The sequence below is a fragment of the Danio aesculapii genome, chromosome 4 (genome assembly GCF_903798145.1).
Source record: "Danio aesculapii chromosome 4, fDanAes4.1, whole genome shotgun sequence".
Taxonomy (NCBI): Eukaryota; Metazoa; Chordata; class Actinopteri; order Cypriniformes; family Danionidae; genus Danio; species Danio aesculapii.
In genome coordinates, this window is record NC_079438.1 from 39,213,003 (window position 1) to 39,233,632 (window position 20,630).

The 20,630-nt window shown below is 36.4% G+C and overlaps 1 protein-coding gene across 1 annotated transcript in view; it reads left to right on the forward strand.

The window, feature by feature from the left end:
• drd4-rs (dopamine receptor D4 related sequence) overlaps positions 1 to 20,630 on the forward strand; it is a 34,807-nt gene that overhangs the window by 3,197 nt on the left and 10,980 nt on the right. The window contains exons 2-3 of the mRNA XM_056455049.1: positions 18,294 to 18,464; positions 18,795 to 19,069. Coding sequence (XP_056311024.1) covers positions 18,833 to 19,069 — 237 coding nt within the window. The 5' untranslated portion in view covers positions 18,294 to 18,464; positions 18,795 to 18,832. The remainder of the gene's footprint in view (positions 1 to 18,293; positions 18,465 to 18,794; positions 19,070 to 20,630) is intronic.

The window sequence follows — 20,630 nt, forward strand, 5'->3', positions numbered from 1 at the left end:
TCGAATAAATTTGAATTTATGAATAAAATTGAAGCCTAATAATTTGAAATAGTTCAATTGTAAGGGGTAGGACGGTAGCCCAGTGGTTAGCACTGTTGCCTCACAGCAAGAAGGTCGCTGGTTCGAGTCCAGGCTGGGCCAGTTGGTATTTCTGTGGGGAGTTTGCCTGTTGTCCTTGTGTTCGTGTGGGTTTTCTCCAAGTGCTCCGGTTCCCCCCACAGTCCAAAGACATGCGCTATAGGTGAATTAAATAACCTAAATTATCTGCAGTGCATGAGTGTGTGTGGGTGTTTCCCAGTACTGGGTTGCAGCTGGAAGGGCATCCTTTGTGTAAAAACATGCTGCAATTGTTGGTGGTTCATTCCGCTGTAACAACCTCTGAAATAGAGACTAAGCTGAAGGAAAATGAATGAATGACTTAAACTGTTGTCAAGCTATTCTGATTTGCACATATTGTATTTTTTGGTTGGCAGAATGTTTGGGAATAAATTAAAATATGAATAAATAGTGAATAAATGTAAAATACTTAATCTAAGCTAGGGTAATATCAAACTTCAAGCAAGAATAATTTATTGTAAAGACAACATATGAGTTGAAAACAGGTCTAAGATTTGGGTCTGTTGTCTTTGTTAATTGATTCAACTGATTTTTTAAGCAACCATCCAAATAAACTTGATTTAGACCATTTCCACATATAAGTGGGAGAATTTTGTTCATTACATTACAAATCACACATTATAAGAGAATCCACTAGAGTGAATCAGATTCACTAGAATGATTCAGATTAATTTTTTAGATGTATTTAAAATAAAATCCAGCTCTTTAAATTGACTTTACATTGCTATATAAGACAATGAGAGAAAAGTCTTTCATGAATTAATGAAATTCACTTATTAAATCAGATTTTTCACTGCAACATATAAGGGAAAGGGTTGGTAATAAGTTCTTTTAAAAGAAGAGAGGCTTTAAAATGTACTTAAAGCAGTTCAACTTACTTTAATTAATCAGACCTTTCAATAATATACATAGGATATATCAAAACAGAGGATCATTTAGGACTCACTACAATGAATCAAAATGATTCAGAATAAATCATGTTCACTACAATGAATCGTAATAAATCATGCTTACTACAATAAATCATACCTTTCACTATTTTATATATGAATATAATATTCACTAGAATGAGTCAGAATTTCTAAAGCTAGATATAAATTTTTTAGAAGACCATTTTTTATTAATTGCATTACAAAATGAGCACCATGAGTGATTGAACTTATACTGCAGATCTAGCTTGTGTGCTTCCTCTAGACTTAGTCAGAGTTAAAACAAAGCTGAATCTAAACCCTGATTAAAAGGGCAGCTCATGTTGTTGGATGCCAGGTCTATAAATCCATTGAGAAGCCAAGATCAAGCAGGAAAAGGTCAATCATATCTTGTTCTTATAAGCCACTTGGCTCCGTCTGGCACAAAGCTGTTGGGGACATAAATACCTGGCACTGGGAAACATTGAAGCTGGGGTTTGGATCATAATCTGACCATGGTGAAGAGTCTGATGTGAGTGTATGAGTGTAATAGAGAGGAGTTCACTCATTCAAGAGTCATCCAAGCAGATGGGCTCAGCTCACAGCAGGCATCACTCTTGTGGAGTAAAGCAGAAGGCATGGCTGAGATGGGAAAACTGAGAAAGGGAGAGAAAAAAGGTAAAGCAAGAATGGTCAACTATTTAGTCTCCAAATATAAGTGTTGGGGACTTTCTTCCTGCATTTTACAAAATGAGTTGCTGCTATTTCAACTTAAATGACATGAAACTGACTAAAAACATCAAGCTGAATTATAATTTACAACATTTGATAAAGAACAAAAAAGATTTAAGCATTTTTTAATTTTTTATTATTTAGACTTATTGAGTACAATTCAGTTTTATTTATAAAGACTTTGTCTAACATTCATAAACTAATGAAAATCGTTTCATTAATTTGTGCATTTTGTGTTTATTCTATAAGAAACTGTGAAATTAAATAAGCCGTTGGAAATATTTTCACACAAACTGACAATATTTAACATGAAACCTAACAGAGATTGTACATCATCATTAGCCTCTCAGAACACACAAATGAATTAATAACCAAAAGCCACTATGATCCAGAGCCTGCTGTGTCTCAGACCGATTCCAGTGCGTTTTCATATCTAATCTTGGCTTGCCATCAGAATAATTATCTCATTTTAAAATTGCTTTGTCCCATCATTTCTCTCTTTTTCTCTTTCTCCATCACAGACCATCTTAATTGACAGTCGGAGGGCGCTGTCTGATAGAGTGTGACCTTACACTAATCTTCTCCGAACCGTTTATTCACAACCATAATGATATTTTGTCATGTGGATGCCAACAAAATATCTCTAATTTGAGTAGGGGAGAGCAACAAATTCTCACTCCCTGCTCGTCACATATTGATGCTCAGTCAGGACCCCTTTTATCCAATTTGTGATGCTTCGGGTACCCCTCTGACATTATTTTTTTGATATATGGGTTCTCTTCCAGCAAACAATTTTGTGTTTAATAGACATCTAATATACATCTAAATATAGACAGCTTGGCTAAAACAAGACTAAACTTGGGCTGTCAGTGAAAATCTAATAAATGTCTAAGAATAGACCAATACTAGACAAGTTGTCAAATAGACAGATTAGTCAGACTTTACATGTGTAGTGATTCATTCCTGTTTATTTGATGACTAGTCTAGTTTTGGCCTATTCTTAGACATCTATTAGGTTTTCACTGACAGTCCAAATTTAGCCTTGTTTTAGCCAGGAAGACTATGTTTAAACGTCTATTAGACATCTTTTTTTTTTTTTTAAAATGCTTGCTGGGCTGATGCTTTGGATTGTTCACATAATGCATCCCATTAAATGGTTCACATGTATTTTTAAAATACTAATCATTTAATGAAAATGCATAATTTCAGAAATATTTTGGATAACCTCGCACCTAACCCTAAACCTACCCACTTCTGAACAACATAAATAAGCAGCAGGCAAATACATGGGGAGTCATGTGTATATATTGCAAAAACAACTCCATCAAAGTGATGCAAACAAGTTGTGTTGCATTTCAAGTCTTGTGAAGCCAAACAATGTTTTTATTGAGTAGTTTGTGAGGTTTCAGTCACTGAAACAATACGGCTCCCACTTACTTACGATATCTTGCCCTTAAAAAAGATGTGATTGCTTATGTGAGACAGAGGGAGCCAGTAGTATTTGAATTTGAATCTATTACATTCAACGTCTGAGCTGTGCAGCGAATGGAGACTGCCTCTGAAGACTATAGAATATTTGTATCTTTTCAATAATCTGCAACTGTAGTTATATCCTGTGTTCCATATTAAAATGTGGTTGGGTTAGGGCTGGCTTATGAGCTTGTTAATGTATTCGTAGCGTAATGTGTCAAATTATTTTGACTGTTTACTTTAGGCAAATTCATATCCCAATAACGGCAAAAAATATGACCCAATATTTCATTTAGCCATAACGCTAACATTGAAAATGTCTTTTGCATCAGCATATGTGCACAAAAAGTTTCTCAACTAAAGCAACTGACGAACATGCGTGTCATAAAATGACGCATGAGGGGTGCAACCCAAAGCGTCAAAGAGTAACGAAGTGTCATCAGTACGAGTCAGGAGTGAGAATGTGTTGGGCAAAGCAGTATTTTTGCAAAGCTTGGTGTCATAACATCAAGCCAATCACACAGATAAAACTTCTAGAGAGTGAATTGTTCAAAACGTATACACTGGGCTTGTTTTTTATTTTCGAATCTTAAGTGTGTGTTGAATGCTAATTGTTTAAATGAGACCGTGAGATTGAGAGGGGCTCTAGATAAGGCGGCAGTTGATCTACAAGACTTAAGACATGAAAATCAATGATCAAGATCTCACAGCGGGGCAACTGTCATGAAGTAGATGAAGTAGGCCCACATTACACAGTCTGAGGTTCATATGTCTGTCAGCTCAAAATTAATTGAAACTTATCATGGTCTGCGCTGGGATGACACAATTTAACATAGAGAATGATTGTTGATAGCTTCTGTTGATTATTTTAGAGGCACATCTCATTAACCCATGACATTACACTGTGATTATCTCATTAATGGCTTAATGCAAACACTGCTCAAGTTTCCATATGTGCATATTGTGTACATGTAATGATATGTCTATCAGGGATGAGCCATTAACACACATACCCATTCTTGGGAAATAACATATTAGTGTTAAAGCACCAGAATCCAACGAAACAGGTCTATTTGCGATTTGCTAATTCAAGGTAAGAGTTTTTTTTTTGGTTCTTCTTACCCATCTCCAAGTGGGATTTGAAACAGCATATCAAGCATGGATGACTGGCATGCTAACAAGGATGCTTTTTGGATCAGGGAGGTGAGGTTTACCTTCATTACCCACCAAAACTCTCACCCCTGTCACAGCACCAATTTCATCACATTGTGTCTATTTGCTGTGTTCTTTGGAGCTGATGGAGTTAGCTTTAACTAACATGGTTAAAACAATGTAGCTGCAATAGAGTTTAGGAAATGCTTGTCCCATTTATTTCCCACATGGTGCCACATACTATGGTAGTTCATCCATGACCTATGTCCTTGGGAAATGCTCCCCTAAGCAGGATTCAAACTAGCATTTTCAATGGGAGGTGTACACACTGACAAGGAAGACTGCAACCTCAAGCATTAGTCTCTGCTGTGCTTCTGTTATGCTCTTCCACCTAAACCTCACACACCTGTATTTGTCACAGCACCAATGCAACATCTCTCGCTCTACTTACCTATCACCAATCAGCGATTCAAACTACTGTGTCCAGAAGAAGGGAGGTTCACTAAGAAGGATTTTTAAGACTGCAAACTCGAGTATAAAACATCTTGAGGCCATTAGAGTAGGGTTTACCTACACAGCTTTTGTTTGTTTGCTTGCCACCTTTACACTCACCCTCCTAATCCTCACTCTCATCCGGGTCACAGCACCAGTCTAGCCTTTCATGCAAACGGGTGTTTTGAGTGGGAGGCAAGTGCACCAAAAAAGAGCATGTGGTATTTACTGGTGCACATCTTGATGCCTGCAGTGTAGAGTTTTCTTAGTTAGAATCATCCCTCTACACCTCAATGCACCAGTGCAACCCCTCCAGTTCTACTTGCCCTAATTCAAGCAAGATTCAAATTGGCATATCCAATGAGATGTACTAACATGAATACTAAAGACCACAATTTGTCAGTCACCTGTCCCCCTTTAAAGGTATATGAAGCATAGTTTAGTCCAGGTCTGCCCAGACTGTTTTGTATAAAGGGTCAAAAGGGCCAAATATTGAGAACTGTAGGTCGAAGGTAAATATACCGCTATATTACATTAAAGTTTACATTTACATTTACATTTAGTCATTTAGCAGACGCTTTTATCCAAAGCGACTTACAAATGAGGACAAGGAAGCAATTTACACAACTACAAGAGCAGCAGTGAACAAGTGCTATAGACAAGTTTCAGGTGTGTAAAAGTCTAAGAAGCAAAACATTAGTAGAAATTTTTTTTTTTTTTTTTTTTTTTTTGAGAGAGAGAGAGAGAGAGAAAGAGGGCACAGTTAGTGGTATAGCCAGAGAGGCAATTGCAGATTAGGAAGGAAAGTGGAGACTAAACAGTTGCGTTTTTAGTCGTTTCTTGAAGACAGCAAGTGACTCGGCTGTTCTGATGTAGTTAGGGAGTTCATTCCACCAACTGGGCAGATTGAATGTGAGAGTTCGGGAAAGTGATTTCTTCCCTCTTTGGGATGGAACAACGAGGCGACGTTCATTCACAGAACGCAAGTTTCTGGAGGGCACATATATCTGCAGAAGTGAGAGCAGATACGAAGGAGCACAGCTAGAGGTCACTTTGTAAGCAAACATCAGAGCTTTGAATTTGATGCGGGCAGCAACTGGCAGCCAGTGCAAACGGGTGAGTAGCGGAGTGACATGTGCTCTTTTGGGTTCATCAAAGACCACTCGTGCTGCTGCGTTCTGAAGCAGCTGAAGAGGTTTGATAGAACTAGCTGGTAGCCCGGCTAGCAGAGAGTTGCAATAGTCCAGTTTGGAGAGGACAAGAGCTTGAACAATAAGTTGAGTTGTATGTTCAGATAGGAAGGGTCGGACCTTTCTGATGTTGTAGAGTGCGAATCTGCAAGATCGAGCAGTTCTAGAAATGTGGTCAGAGAAGTTCAGTTGGTCATCAATCGTAACTCCAAGGCTTTTTACCATTTTGGATGCAGTGATGGTTGCTCCATCCATCTGGATTGAAAAGTTATGGTGAAGAGTCTGGTTGGCAGAAACTTCAAGCATTTCCGTTTTCATGAGGTTAAGCTGGAGATGATGATCTTTCATCCAGAGTGAAATGTCTGACAGGCAGGCTGAAATGCGAGCTGGAACCGAGGGATCATCAGGGTGGAAAGAGAGGTATAGCTGGGTGTCGTCAGCATAGCAGTGGTAGGAAAAACCATGTTTCTGGATGACTGTTCCTAAAGATGCCGTGTAGATAGAGAAGAGAAGTGGCCCTGAAAGTTGCCATGGGTAATTTCCTAATTTATTTCAGTAGATTTAAAAGTAAATAGAAAGCATTACTTTAAAACATATTAACTAATGCAGTATAACATTTAAAATAATACTTATTGCAATGATAATGTAAACGATCACATTTATAACAGTAGATTTCAATTATGAGTACACTAGTCATGCAGAATCTGCCTTTGCCTTGATTTGTCCTTTATCTGTCTGGTGACAGGATGTACATTTAATCTAAATCTGATTAGTTTACACCATTTAATTAAAACATTTAATTTCAGTTAGGTATTAACAATTAAACAAACAAACAAAAGGGTACATTAGATTTGAAATGACAATCTCTAAACCATGCCCATAAATCTTCCTCTCTTCTCAGATGGGATGGCGGGCCAAATCAAAGATTACTGTGAGCCAACTTTGGCCCACGGACCTAGTTTGGGCATCCCTGGTTTAGTCACCCAGCTCTTGCAAGATGACCTCTGTCATGCTCATCCCCTTAAATCTCACACCTAACCGGGTTGCACCGATTCAACCCCTCCAGTTTTACTTGTGAGGTAATTGCGCTTATAGGGACACTAAAAACTGCAGCCTCTAGTCAGTTGCAAGTGTGCCACTTGAGGCCAAGGAAGTGATGTTTTAATCACACTGGTGTCATTACCAGTAATACCAATGTAACCAATCTGGATTGACTCACCCCTTCTCAGTGGGATTCAAATCGACATTTCCAATGGGAAGTGGACAGACTGGGAATTCTAACAAGAGAGTTAAATACAGGACTCTAGCATTAGTTACTTGCACACCTCTTTGATGCCAGGGGATTTAGGATTTACAAGCATAGTTCTTCCTATCTGGCTTTCACTGTGCAGTAGAGACTATCTATCCTGTTGTTATCCTCCTAGAGATTTTCTTTTATCCTTCCTCCTTTTATCCTCCTGGAGCCTCTCTGTGGTACTCAGTCAGGACACACATTCACACTCCCAACCCTTGACTACTTGCCATAACAATTTATTAATATTTTGGCTCTTGCATTTCCAGAATTTTATTTGTTATACTAAATGTTAATATTAATATTAACGCTAGTTATACTGCAATAATGTTAATTTTTTAAATTTTTTGGATTGCACTGGATGACCAAAGTCAAGATGATGACTTTTTTTTTTTTTGCTGTGTCTACATCATGCTGTGCAGTGACTTTCCAAATTTGCCACTGCAAAACATCTGTTGTCCATTTTAATGTTGTGATGTATATAGCTCAACTCATGAAGTCACTTTACTAAAGCAGGTTTCTGTTAACATTGTGAAAAATGTCTGTTAGTGTTGTGAAAGACTCTACCTATCCCTTTCACAGTCTCTTCCAGCTGCTGCCATCAGGAAGAAGGTTTAGAAGTATTAGAGCCTGCTCAGCTACACTACTAGCTTCTTCCTACAGGCTGTTAGAGCCCTCAACTCCAGTCAATTTACCCCCCTCTGAAATCTCATGCATTCCTGAGTATGTGCCATAGAGGTGAGTGGGCTTAACAAACCACCTGTAGAAAAGACACCATCTCATCTCTCTGACTATTGCACCAGGTTGCGCATTTGCACTATAGACACTCTCTTAATCACTCCATATCTCTTAGAAACATTGTGCATTTCAAATTGTGCTTCATACAGGTGAGTGGGCTTGACAAACCACCTCTAGAAACACTCTTATGCACCTGACACTTTATCTAAACTCCATCTTACATGGGATCAATAAGGAAAACAATGTTTACTATAAATGTACCACAATCATGTTGCACTGCTCGCTTAAACCTTAAATAACTCTTTTGCACAATATTAAACCTTAAATACCTGTACCTCTTTTGCGCAATATTCACCTTTAATACCTCTCTTGCGCAATATCCTGCACCAATTCATTGTTCAGTCTCATGTAAATATAGCCTGAATATTTACAGGCTATCTCTTGTATGGCCTGTCATATCTGTATAGTTAAGTATCTTATAGTATATGTTAGTTAAGTTTTTTTTTTAACATAGCTCTTATGCCCAGTGTTGTGTTTATATTATGATTAATTTATGTAGCACCGTTGACCTGCGAGACATGACATTTCATTTCTCTGTATGTCCACACATGTAGAAGAATGACAATAAAGCTCGACTTGACTTGACTTGATCAAGACAACATGACTGCGTTTTCAGTTAGTCAACAAAAAAAAAAAAGCTAAGTCTGTGTTAGGAAGTGTTTCAACCTTGCATGTAAAATGAGAGCATTTAATCTGCAAAATAAGATGGATACTTCTAGGTCCATTAGCTGCCAAGGACATATGAATGACTGTGATATTCTTAAAGTGTCAAATCACATCAAATCAAACTGGTGTGAGATTATTTAGAACAGACCAAACAAACAAACCCATTTGAAGTTTGTTTCAAGAGTTTGAAACAGCTTGCAAATAAAAAAATTGTTTGTCTGTGGTTATTAAAATATAGTGTATAGGTAGTTGCAGGTACACTCAAAAAAAAATTATAAACATATATATATTTTCTTGTTCAAGCTTCTTATTTATAATGAGCTGAAACAACACAATTCTTGAGATTTCATTGGGACAACTTAATTTTTTTATGTTCAATCCACATAAGTTTGTTAAAAGTGTTAAGTTAACTTAAATTGTGTGGAACCCTGCATTTTTACAGTGTAATTTGGTGTTACTCAAAGGCTCCACTTTCTTTGACTTGGAAATTTGGGTATTGTACATGTATATTGGTTTATATATCTGCATTCAGGTCAGGAACTCTAACACTATGGGATATCTGCATCCAAATATATATATTATTGCTCAAAGCAAATAGACAAACTAAACTAAAAACTACCAAATTCAAGTTTTGCCTTGAAGAGAAATACTTTTAAATGCATTTCATTTCCAAATCCTGTAAAGACTGCTTAAATAAATTTTTCGGCATTTGCTCCCTTGTTCCCTAATCCTCTGTTTTTCACATGCCCCTTGCACATACACGCAAAAAACACAGACTTTAATACGCAATCATCTCCCTTAACACAGATCATTGCCTCACCTCCCTCCGGAGCTTTTATTGTCGCAGTGAATGTCTCTTCATTTATCTCCCCTCTTGCGCCCTCAATGTTTTCCTGTAGCTCCTCATGGCCATAAATCTTCAAAAAGTCATTCAGCCACACAAAGGAAATGCCACAGACCATCGTCTGATCTGCCGCCTCTCAAGACTTCTCATGAATCAAACCATTTAAGGGTGAAAAACACCTTCTGTCAGACCTCGACATAAAAAAGATGACCAGCTCAAATAGCGAGGCTTTGACATGTGAGATGCCTCAGTCTGGCTTATCAGAATCTCTTTCTATTTCTTTGCCGCCGTTTAAGAGTCAACAATAGACACTTTACTAACCTTCACTAATAAGGCAGCACTTATACCATGCAAACATTATTACTGGACTCATGGTCATAAAGATGGTGCAAACGTTTCTGAACTCCTATGAAAAGACTGGCATACTCTGATTGGCTTAGAAAAAAATCACTATAATAAAGAGAGAGGAAAGGCAGTAATTACCTTGATCACTCTTCATTGTTCCTGTTATGGAGGAATGTAGCAGCTCTGAAATTCTCTGTCTATAATTAAAATCGGCTGCCATCGCTTGTGACAGAAGCTTCTTGTAGGTGAAAATGGTACTAAGAGATGATTTTACATGAGCGTGTGACCAAGAAGAGAAAATCAGTCAGAAATAACAGTGAATTTTATTAAATAGTGCTCTTTATAGGAAAGAAGTCACACTTGACAGGATGTAAATACATTCCCATTTCTGTAACGCTAACAGAAAATGATTTGCAATTGTAGCAAAAAAAATAAGTAATAAAATACTGTAATTATGTATAATTGTTACAATTGAGGATTTTCACAATTGAAAGTTTTGTCTGATTTTACTCAGCACTAGACATTTTTGTTTTATGAAGACGTAATAACAATGGTATTTTAATACTTTAGATTGCATTTATAAATTTAGATTGCACTTTTTTCTTGTTTACTGCATTTGTAAGAAAATTTGTGAAAACCTGGACTGCCTGTACATAGAGGGACACACGCACACAAATTTAGCTATCTAACATTGCATATTTTTAATATATTTTATACAGCTATTTCACTATTAATAACATCATTTGTCTATTTTTGTAACAAACAAGCGTGTACCTAAATTCTTTTGCTCACTTTTGTGATTTGTCTCTAAAATATACTTGATGTAAAATATACATCAAAATTAAAATCTCAAAAATGCAATTAACATGCAATAAAAAACCTCACTGAAAGTTTAAAATATAAAGTGATCTTAATTATATTTGAATAGGATTAAAATATTATATTTATTATAGCTTTCTTCATTTTCTACACAGTCATAGCAATGAGATTTGGAATCTCCAAAAACGAATGAATGAATTGATGGAAAACATGAAGAGACCACTTGCACCTTCTTCAGTTTAAAAATAGAAAGTAATAGAGCTTTTTTATTAAACAATGCATAAATTAAAAAGATGCTATGTTTATGTTCATTTTTAGGAAGCATTAATTAATGTTATTCTGACCAATTGTGAATTTCTGATAGAAAAAAGCTCAATTAGCTTTTATTTGAAATTTGATAGAAATTAATTCATAGAATAAAACAAATGCATTTATAGAATAAACCAAATATTAACAATTTATTCTAACCCATATCCAATAAATAATAAATCCAGAGAAACTGAGAATATTTATGTTGTCTCTTATTGATTTTTCATAATTCTTAGTATATTCTAAAATAATCAAACAACTAGATGGAACAGCCAAATGTTTTCATTGTGATCAATACAATTAGTTAACAATTTAAATATGCTTTAACGTTAATTAATTAAAAATATATATACTGTTTAATATTATAAAGACAACCCAGGCTCATTCTGAGAACGTAGTCCCGTGGACATTTCTGGAGACCGTGAAATACGTCCCGGGAGGTACGTATTTTTGCAGTTTTTGTTTTCGCGTATCCGCGAGAGGCCGCTGTGCGCGCTTTTTGCCCGCGCCGTTCTCGCGTAAACCCGCTGGAGGCCGCTGTCGAACGACCTTCCGCCTGTCTGCCTTGATGACAGAATGATTTACCGTGCGACCGGCCAATCGGCTGACCCACCCTCCTCCGTCCCTAAACCCAACCAACAACGATTCACAAAAGCCGTCCAGAAAAAGAAAAGCCCTTGTCTGATTTTTACCACGTTTTCGGATTTTGACCACATTCTCACCCTGTGACGAACTTGTTCGCTTCATTTTTTGGATTTTGTTTTTGTTTTCTTACCTGATTTCTGGAACCGCTCTTCCCCGGACTCGAACCCGGTCGTCGTCGTCGTGGTCAGCCCCTCTCTGCGCCTCGAGTCCGCCAGAGTACACGAAGAGCTAACCGGACAAACTGGTTGCAGCGGGAAAGCCCTCCACACGGAGGCGAGCGGCCGGCTGGCCGGCCGGCAAGTGCCGAAAGGAACGGCGTCACACCGCCCCGCAGCGTTCGCTTAAAAAAATGAAATGCAGCCGTACGTACCCCCGGCTACGTATTTCGCGGTCTCCAGAAACGTCCACGGGACTACGTTCTCAGAATGAGCCTGGGTTGTATAAAGATGTGCATTTAATGTAGTTTTCCACCTAGGCAAATTTTATCCATCATAATTCTAACTCTGAAATTCATTAATTCATTGATTTTCCTTTAGCTTAGTCTGTTATTTATCAGGTGTCACCACAGCGGAATATACCGCCATCTATTCAAGCATATGTTTTACACAGCAGATGCCCTTCCAGCTATAACTCAGTACTAGGAAAACCCTGAAATTAATTCATTAAGCATGCTATAGATTCAAAACATGTGCATTTAATATAGTAGTTTTCCACCTAAGGCTTATTTTATCCATCATATCTAATATTTCTAACCCTGAAATATCCACTTCCAGCTCTCTTAAATGACATCAGGCAACAATAAAATATACAGTTCTCTTGGAAAGTGCAGAACACAAACGTTTTCAGAAAAGGTCAGAGAATTCGAATCCTCTAAATGCCACTTCCGCTAAAGAGACTAATTCTTAAATCATTCCACCTGTAATGAAACGACCTTTTTGCATGAACTTAATCCCAATAAAGCGTCTCATATTAGCCTCAGTAGACTCCAATGTGCAAAAATCAAACAGTCCGAGCTTGAAGGTGGAGCGTAATGAGATGCAACCTTCTGAGTCCTTCTGCTCTCGGGCGAACGTCAATGTGACAATGGCATTTTAAACTTTATAATCAAATTATTATGGTCGTCCTCTATCGAAGAGACGGACGGAGGATATTTGTGCTTTGACGGCTGTTGCGAAGGGACATTCTTGGACAGGATTGACTGTGTTATCTGTGTGCATGGTATAAAACGTTCTGGTCCGACTGTGTTTTTTTTGCTTGTCTTTTCTGTGCTGTTTCCATTACCCTGGGATGTCCTGCCCAGGTTGACATTTACAAGCAGAAAGCAGGGTACAAGAGGCATGGGGATTGATTACCGGACTGACAACTGCTAGTGGCACATGCTGTGTTTGTTTACCTTTGTACTTTGGGAGATTAAAGAGTCATCATACTGTGCTTTTTAGATTTCTGTTAATACCCACACAATGACAGGCTACATGATCCATGCACAGAGAGATGACTGGGTGGCGCGTGGACACAGTCTGAACAAAATGTTACAGCTTAAAAATCAGCTGAAGTAAAACATGAAATGTCAATTTTGAATTGAAATTGGACACATGTTCATGTTTAATTAAATGGCAGGAAGAGAAACCGCAATTACCATATCAATCAATCAATAGAGCGAGCAATCAATCAGGCAATCAATAAGTCTTACTTTAATATGATAAAAAAACAAATAAGTTATTTTCAGATGTATAAAAATATATAGAAGTAAATCAAATTTGGGATGACGCAGTGGCGCAGTAGGTAGTGCTGTCGCCTCACAGCAAGAAGGTCGCTGGTTCGAGCCTCGGCTGGATCTTGGCGTTTCTGTGTGGAGTTTACATGTGCTCCCTGTATTCGCGTGGGTTTCATCTGGGTGCTTCAATTTTCCTCACAATCCAAAGACATGCGGTACAGGTGAATTGCGTAGGCTAAATTGTCCGTAGTGTATGTATGCGAATGAGTATGTATGGATGTTTCCCAGTGATGGGTTGCGGCTGGAAAGGCATCCGCTGCGGAAAAACATGCTGGATAAGTAGGCGGTTTTTCCGCTGTGGCGACCCTGGATTAATAAAGGGACTAAGCCGAAAAGAAAATGAATGAATGAAATCAAATTTGTCTAATACTGCTCTTAATTTGGATTAAATCTGAGCCTTGTGGCTACAGCATTCTTCTTTCTTTTCCATAAAATGTTAAACATTAAAAAACGAATATTGTTTCTGTTTATATTTAATAATATTATTTTTTTACCGTTGATGAAAATTTTAAATATGAAATAAACACAAAGTATACGTTGCATTTCAAGTTAATCAGTGTCATACAGTGCTCAGGATAACTGAGTACACCCCATTTTGAAAATGAATATTTTTATCCATTTCTCAGTGAATATGGGAAATATATATTGGTGGAACAATTTGAACAAAACAGATTCATTAAGCAGATATATTTATTAAAATAATATTTAGGTCAGAACATCTTTAGAAATGGAAAGATATAATGCAACATATTGCAAACAAATGTACAAACTGCAAAATTTCAAGAAAATTTTATATAATTTTTGTTTCTCTTTTTTAACGTTTTCCCTAAAATATTGTTATGTGAGGGACGCTGACAACAGTTGAGATTCCAAATGCAGGTTTTTTATGAAAATAGTCAGGCAAGCAATGGTCAAAAAAGTTGCATGCAGGGATCATGGTGAATAAACAAGCAAATGGTTTGTACAAGCAGCAAGGAATCAAAACGAGAGAACAAAGCAAAGGTTCAAAACACAGCAAGTCTAGACAAAGGAAACGGGTGGTAATGTTAAAAAAAAAGATAAACAAGACTCAGCAACTAGTGTGTGTGTCTGGCTGCTTTAAAAGTACTTGTAATCAGTTGTGAACAACTTTAGCTTGTGTGTAAACAATTAGCGGAAAACAGAATCAGATGTGAATGTGTGGTGCATGACAGGATTCGTAGTCCATATGGTGACAGATTTGCAGTTCTGAGCGAAAGTGAAGGATTCCCAGCGATCTACAAACCTGGATCGCTGGTGGTTGTGACACATATAAATTTTGGGCTACTAATTTTTGGATTATTATTGTAAGTTATTTTGTTAGATTAGCTCCAGATTTGGCTTCAGTATTGACTAATCTAACGTAAATGCACAAGCATAATATTGTAAAGCATCCTATAGAAAATATTAATTTAAATGAGCGATTTAGATGAGTGTACCGTATTTATGCAAGTAAACAGCACTATTTTTAGGTTGTAATGTGTAAGCTTGTTGCAAGTTTTACAAGAAAATTACATTTTAATATTCAATGCAGTGTTGATTTGTGGAAATTATGTGCGATTTCTGAATTAAAACATGACAGCATGTTTATTAGTCTATCCATGATGATAATAAATGTAATATTATGAAAAGCTTCACAAACATCATATTATTTATAATCCCATACTTGATGTTTAATTCAAAATGATGTTTACCATGAATCAAACTGCCATTTAAAAGGCATACTGAGTTCTCTCCAAAAGGACACACAACCCCGCTTTAACTACCAGACCATTAAGAGAAGAAGCGATAGCATCGACCTGAGAGGAGACTTCCCTAATTGAACATTTTCATTAGTTAACAAAGGGTGAGGTGAACTGGAACGCCTCTGATTGGGTTTTTATTTATGTACATGTTCACAAGTGCCTCCTGTCTTTATTGTGCACACACGCGCGCACACACACACACACACACAGCGAAGGCTGTCATGGCAACCTTCACCTGTTGTTGCGAGAGGGGTGAATTTCAAACAGTGTGCTTTCACAGAAGCGAAGCCTCCTCTGATCCCATACTCCACTGCATCTCACAGCCAAGAAAGAGAGCGAGGAGAATGATATGATGACAGCCAACACCGTGAAAAGTCGATATTTAGTGCACCTCTTTGAACTGACCCAAAAATGTAATTAACATGTTATACGCCTTTGCGCCTTTTCAAATACCAATTCCTGAAGAACACAGTGATATAATCAGGTATTAAAGAAGTGGCTTAAAGAGGCTGTAAGAATTGTAATGTTCTACTTTTTAATGCCAGTGTGTGTACAGCTTATAATAAGATTCCTATGGGAGTTTTTGGAACATCATGGAATATCAGAGATTTTTGTTTGTCTATTGAAAATGTAGTTCCCGTTTATTCCATGCCAATTTTTTTTCAAGTTGTTTCATGCCTATTGTTATGGTAAGCCTATTTTTTTAGCTCCATTTTATTCCTTTGATGCTCATCAACCAGCAATCACTTAAGTCAAATGCATTACCAGACAGCATCTGTTAATTATGGCTAATGTGTCTGGATATACATTTCAGGATATACAGTTGAAGTCAGAATTATTAGCCCCCCTGAATTATTAGCCCCCCTGTTAATTTTTTTCCCCAATTTCTGTTTAACGGAGAGAATATTTTTTTCAACACACTTCTAAACATAATTGTTTTAATAACTCATTTCTAATAACTGATTTATTTTATCTTTGCCATGATGACAGTGAATAATATTTGACTAGATATTTTTCAAGACACTTCTATACAGCTAAAAGTGACATTTAAAGGCTTAACTAGGTTAATTAGGTTAACTAGGCAGGTTTGGGTAATTAGGCACATTATTGTATAACAATGGTTTGTTCTGTAGACTATCAAAAAATATATAGCTTAAAGGGGCAAATAATTTTGATCTTAAAATGTTTTTTTTTTTTAATTAAAAACTGCTTTTATTCTACCCAAAATGAAATAAGACTTTCTCCAGAAGAAAAAATATTATCAAACATACTGTGAAAAATTCCTTGCTCTGTTAAACATAATTTGGGAAATATATAAAAAAAAATAAATAAAAAATTCAAAGGGGGGCTAATAATTCTGACTTTAACTGTACATTTGGCTTCAAAATGACCACTTCAAAGACTGAGTCAAAAAAGTGGCCACTAAATGAAAATTTTTTTAAACTAAGATTGAGCTTTGAAATATGTGAGAGGGAGCACTTCACAGCCAAGCAAACAGTAAGTACAAACAAGCATTAAGTAGGTAAATCTGAGGTAAATTATCCATTGTTGCTCTAACAGTTGCAAAATGATATTCAAGCTAAAACATTTTTAAATTATGTCATTGTTTTAACATATTATTTTAATATTACATTATTAACATATAAGCACAACAGTGGCCTGTTTTTCAGTTTATTATCTGTGAAGGAAATCACACTCAACTTCAATCAGTCATCTTTTTTGTCAGAGAAAAGTCAATATTTTGCTTGAAGGATAACTCTTATATATTAACAATAATATAATTACAATGATGTAATCAGCTATTTAAAATAGTGGTCTAAAGCGGCAATATGTAAGAGCTGTTGTGTATTAATTCTGTTTTTATTGCCAATGTGTGAACATCATATGATGAAACTGAACGCAAGATTAATAACATCCCAAGTTGTCTGAGAAAGTTTGTAGACAAGAAATTGTCAAGCAAACGATGATTTATTTCAGCATAACTGTTTTAAAACTTTAATGGCAACCTCAATCCCAAACATTGTTTCAAGTTTCTATAGTTTTACCTGATCTCAGATCAGTTTAATAAATTTGTTTTAATGAGAGATTTATATACATATATAAATGAGTAATAGTGTAGTCTTCCGCCAGTTTGTTTTGTTAAAATCTTTCACAGAACAAGTAAATCATGTGCTAAAAATGTATAAAATAATACATATTATGGTATTAGATGACTGGCTAATGCATTTGACAGATAATGTTTTAGATAAAATGTTTGCAGTACATTTGTAAAAGCTATTTTTTGTTGATCATCAGGTGTCCTCAGCATGTGGGGTTTCAAGCTTTTTGAAACAGTGAATTATTTTGGAAATCAATTGGTTCTGTTGATTCAAAGCTTTGAAAAGCTTAAACTGATGTGACATTTTTTCCATTCATTTGTTTGTTTGTTTTTTTGTAGAAAACAAGAAAAATTAACTGCTAAAAGGAGATTAGGAAAATAGGAAATTAGCTGCTAAAATGTTTTGTCACTAGCTATAAATTGAATAGTATCTTCACAACAAACACACTGGATTCAGCAGGATGTCACATGGTTATTTGCATTTAACCCAAATCTATATTTAGTTGTCCTATTATGCTCAATGATGAAAGTTTTGTATTATTTAAAAATAAAGTTACATATTTTACAAAGTATTTTCAATGCTTAATTGAATATGAGTGTGATTACAGATGACATCTGATCATTTTTAGGTCCAGGAAAAATAGACATTTCAAAATACACTTCACACTTATTTTTGGCTAACTCTGATGTACAACAACAACTGCAAATCACTTTGCAAGCACATTTTAGCTTGTGACAACCTTAAAACAGCAATACTTCAAATCTTCACCGAACTTTGGTAATGCAGGGGTGTTAAACTCACTGAAGTCATGTGCATTGCTGATGATGCCTATATAAAGCATGAAGAGAAAACTCAATTATCACCTCTCTTCTCTTTCAGCTCTATCAGCTCGCATGAGCGAAGTGTTAACTCTTCCAACATGGCCGTCATGTACACTGACGGAAACCGTCGACGTCGTCCCACACACTTCCAAAATGTGATTACAACACTTCCAGACGTCAGACAAGTCAACGTATTTTACATCCCCCTACAAACTGCGACAGTTTCAAGGTAGGAACTTTGACTAGAGTGAAATTAAACAGGCAAAACAAACATCCAAACACATTTACACCATAAAATGACATTTTATTTGGATTAGAAAAGACAAATGGAGAGAGAGTCTGTTACTGTCGCAAAAATAAACATCCTTTCCAAGCACTCTGCATATAAACGACTGAGAAATGAGGGCGCCTGTTCATATTTATGGCTTCATCTTGTCATAATTCCTCTTCTTGTAACATATGGGCAAGAACACAAACACGTATTAGCATATATTACACACACAAAGAGCTATTCATCTCCATAAACAGCCCCCTCTGTGTCAATCTTTCCATTTCACAGATGTTGAATCCGGGTTGGCAGCTGAACTTCGGGGCATCATGGTCAATGTGACGCCCAGTATAGACCCAACGTTGGCCCACGAGGGGTATAACTACCTGGCATTGATATGTGGCGTGCCTCTCATCCTCATCATCATTTTGGGGAATGTCCTGGTATGCCTCAGTGTGCTGACAGAACGCTCACTCAAAACAGCAACCAACTACTTCATTGTCAGTCTGGCCGTGGCTGATCTCCTGCTGGCCATTCTCGTTCTGCCACTTTACGTCTACTCTGAGGTGAGGGCCAGAGATGATGATGGATGTAGGTGGTCTAAAATCTCTGTTTGACTCTAGGCATGTGATGGTATACAATTTTGATGGCATCTTTTTCCAGTTGCTGAATCCTTTAAAATCATATAGTCACTGTATTTTTATGTATTAGAAAAAGAGGTTGAATCGTTTGTGTTGACATTAATATCAAGTTTAAAGGTGCAGTAGGTGATTCCTGAGAAACTTTTTTGTTGTTGTGCTGGTTGAAAGTCTCTTTGCATTCCAATAGTACTGATAAAGTAAATGATCTAAATGCGTTTACATGTATTTTTATATGCTGGGTAAAGCATGAGATTAAAAAAATGTTCATCCAATTAAAATTTGTTGGGCCGACAATTCCCATAGAGTAATTCTGATTAGCCCAAACTGTCTGTCAACAAATGTAGATTTGTACATCTCAAAGATATTGAGATAAGAAAACTTGATGTGACTACTTTAAGTTTAAGGAAGCTCTTACAGCATTGATAATGTAGATTTTTATTTAGTTTAACAACAAACCATCAGTACATAGCACTATTCCGCCTAGCCTGCTTTATTGGCTGAAGTTGGATTTATATTCATATTGGTTCATTTTTTAACAATGACAACCTGTGATGCGCTCCCTATATTGTTTACCATGCTACTTTGAATATTCGGTCTGAAATAGCATGTAAGTACGGCTTTGTAATAAGTGTAATTCCTGCACGCCGCCGGCCAACCACTCAGCATACAGTAGTTGCTTTAGGACAAAGCACGTGAGAGAGTGAGACCAGTGATCCTTGCATGCATGAAATTTTGCACATTATGACAAGTTTTGCTTGCTACACAACTGAAAACCTGCTAGATATACTACAGTTTTCCGTTTAGAATTGTAGTATTATAAAGTATTATACTTCTAAATGGCAAGTGACATGATCTAGTGGGTTGTCAACTGTCATCTTTAAGGTGCGCGTATTTGATTTCAGGAGGTTTGGACACCAGGGGATGAACTTTGTTTCAAAGATATTATGCTAATGAACAGAATTTTGGCATATCATCTACTGCACCTTTAATAGTGTAAATAGTAACTTTTTTTGCTGTATTTCCTGCAATATTTTTTCTTCTGGAGAAAGTCTTATTTCTTTCAGTTTGGCTGGAATAAAAGCAGCTTTCAAAAAATGTAAAACAAATTTTAAGGTCAATATTATTAGCCCCCTTGAGAAATATATATATAAAGGAAATAAATATCAATCAATCAATCAATCAATTAAATAAAATGTACCGTAATTAAATTGTATTCAATTTTAATACAAAATTTAATTAAAAGTCACATTTTCTTTAAACAATTCATTAATAAGAGAAAGTGCTGCTCCTTCGTGGAGACTTTTTGTACTTTTTCCCTTAAAGGACAAAATAAGTACAAGTTAACTTTAATTATCCAATTCAAAATGTTTGGCAAAGTTGTGAAAGTAGCAAACGTGCATAAACATAGATATATGTTATAGATATAAGTTTTTTTTTACTGTTGAAAAGCTAGGAGATGATGGTATATGTAGGTACTGATGGCTAC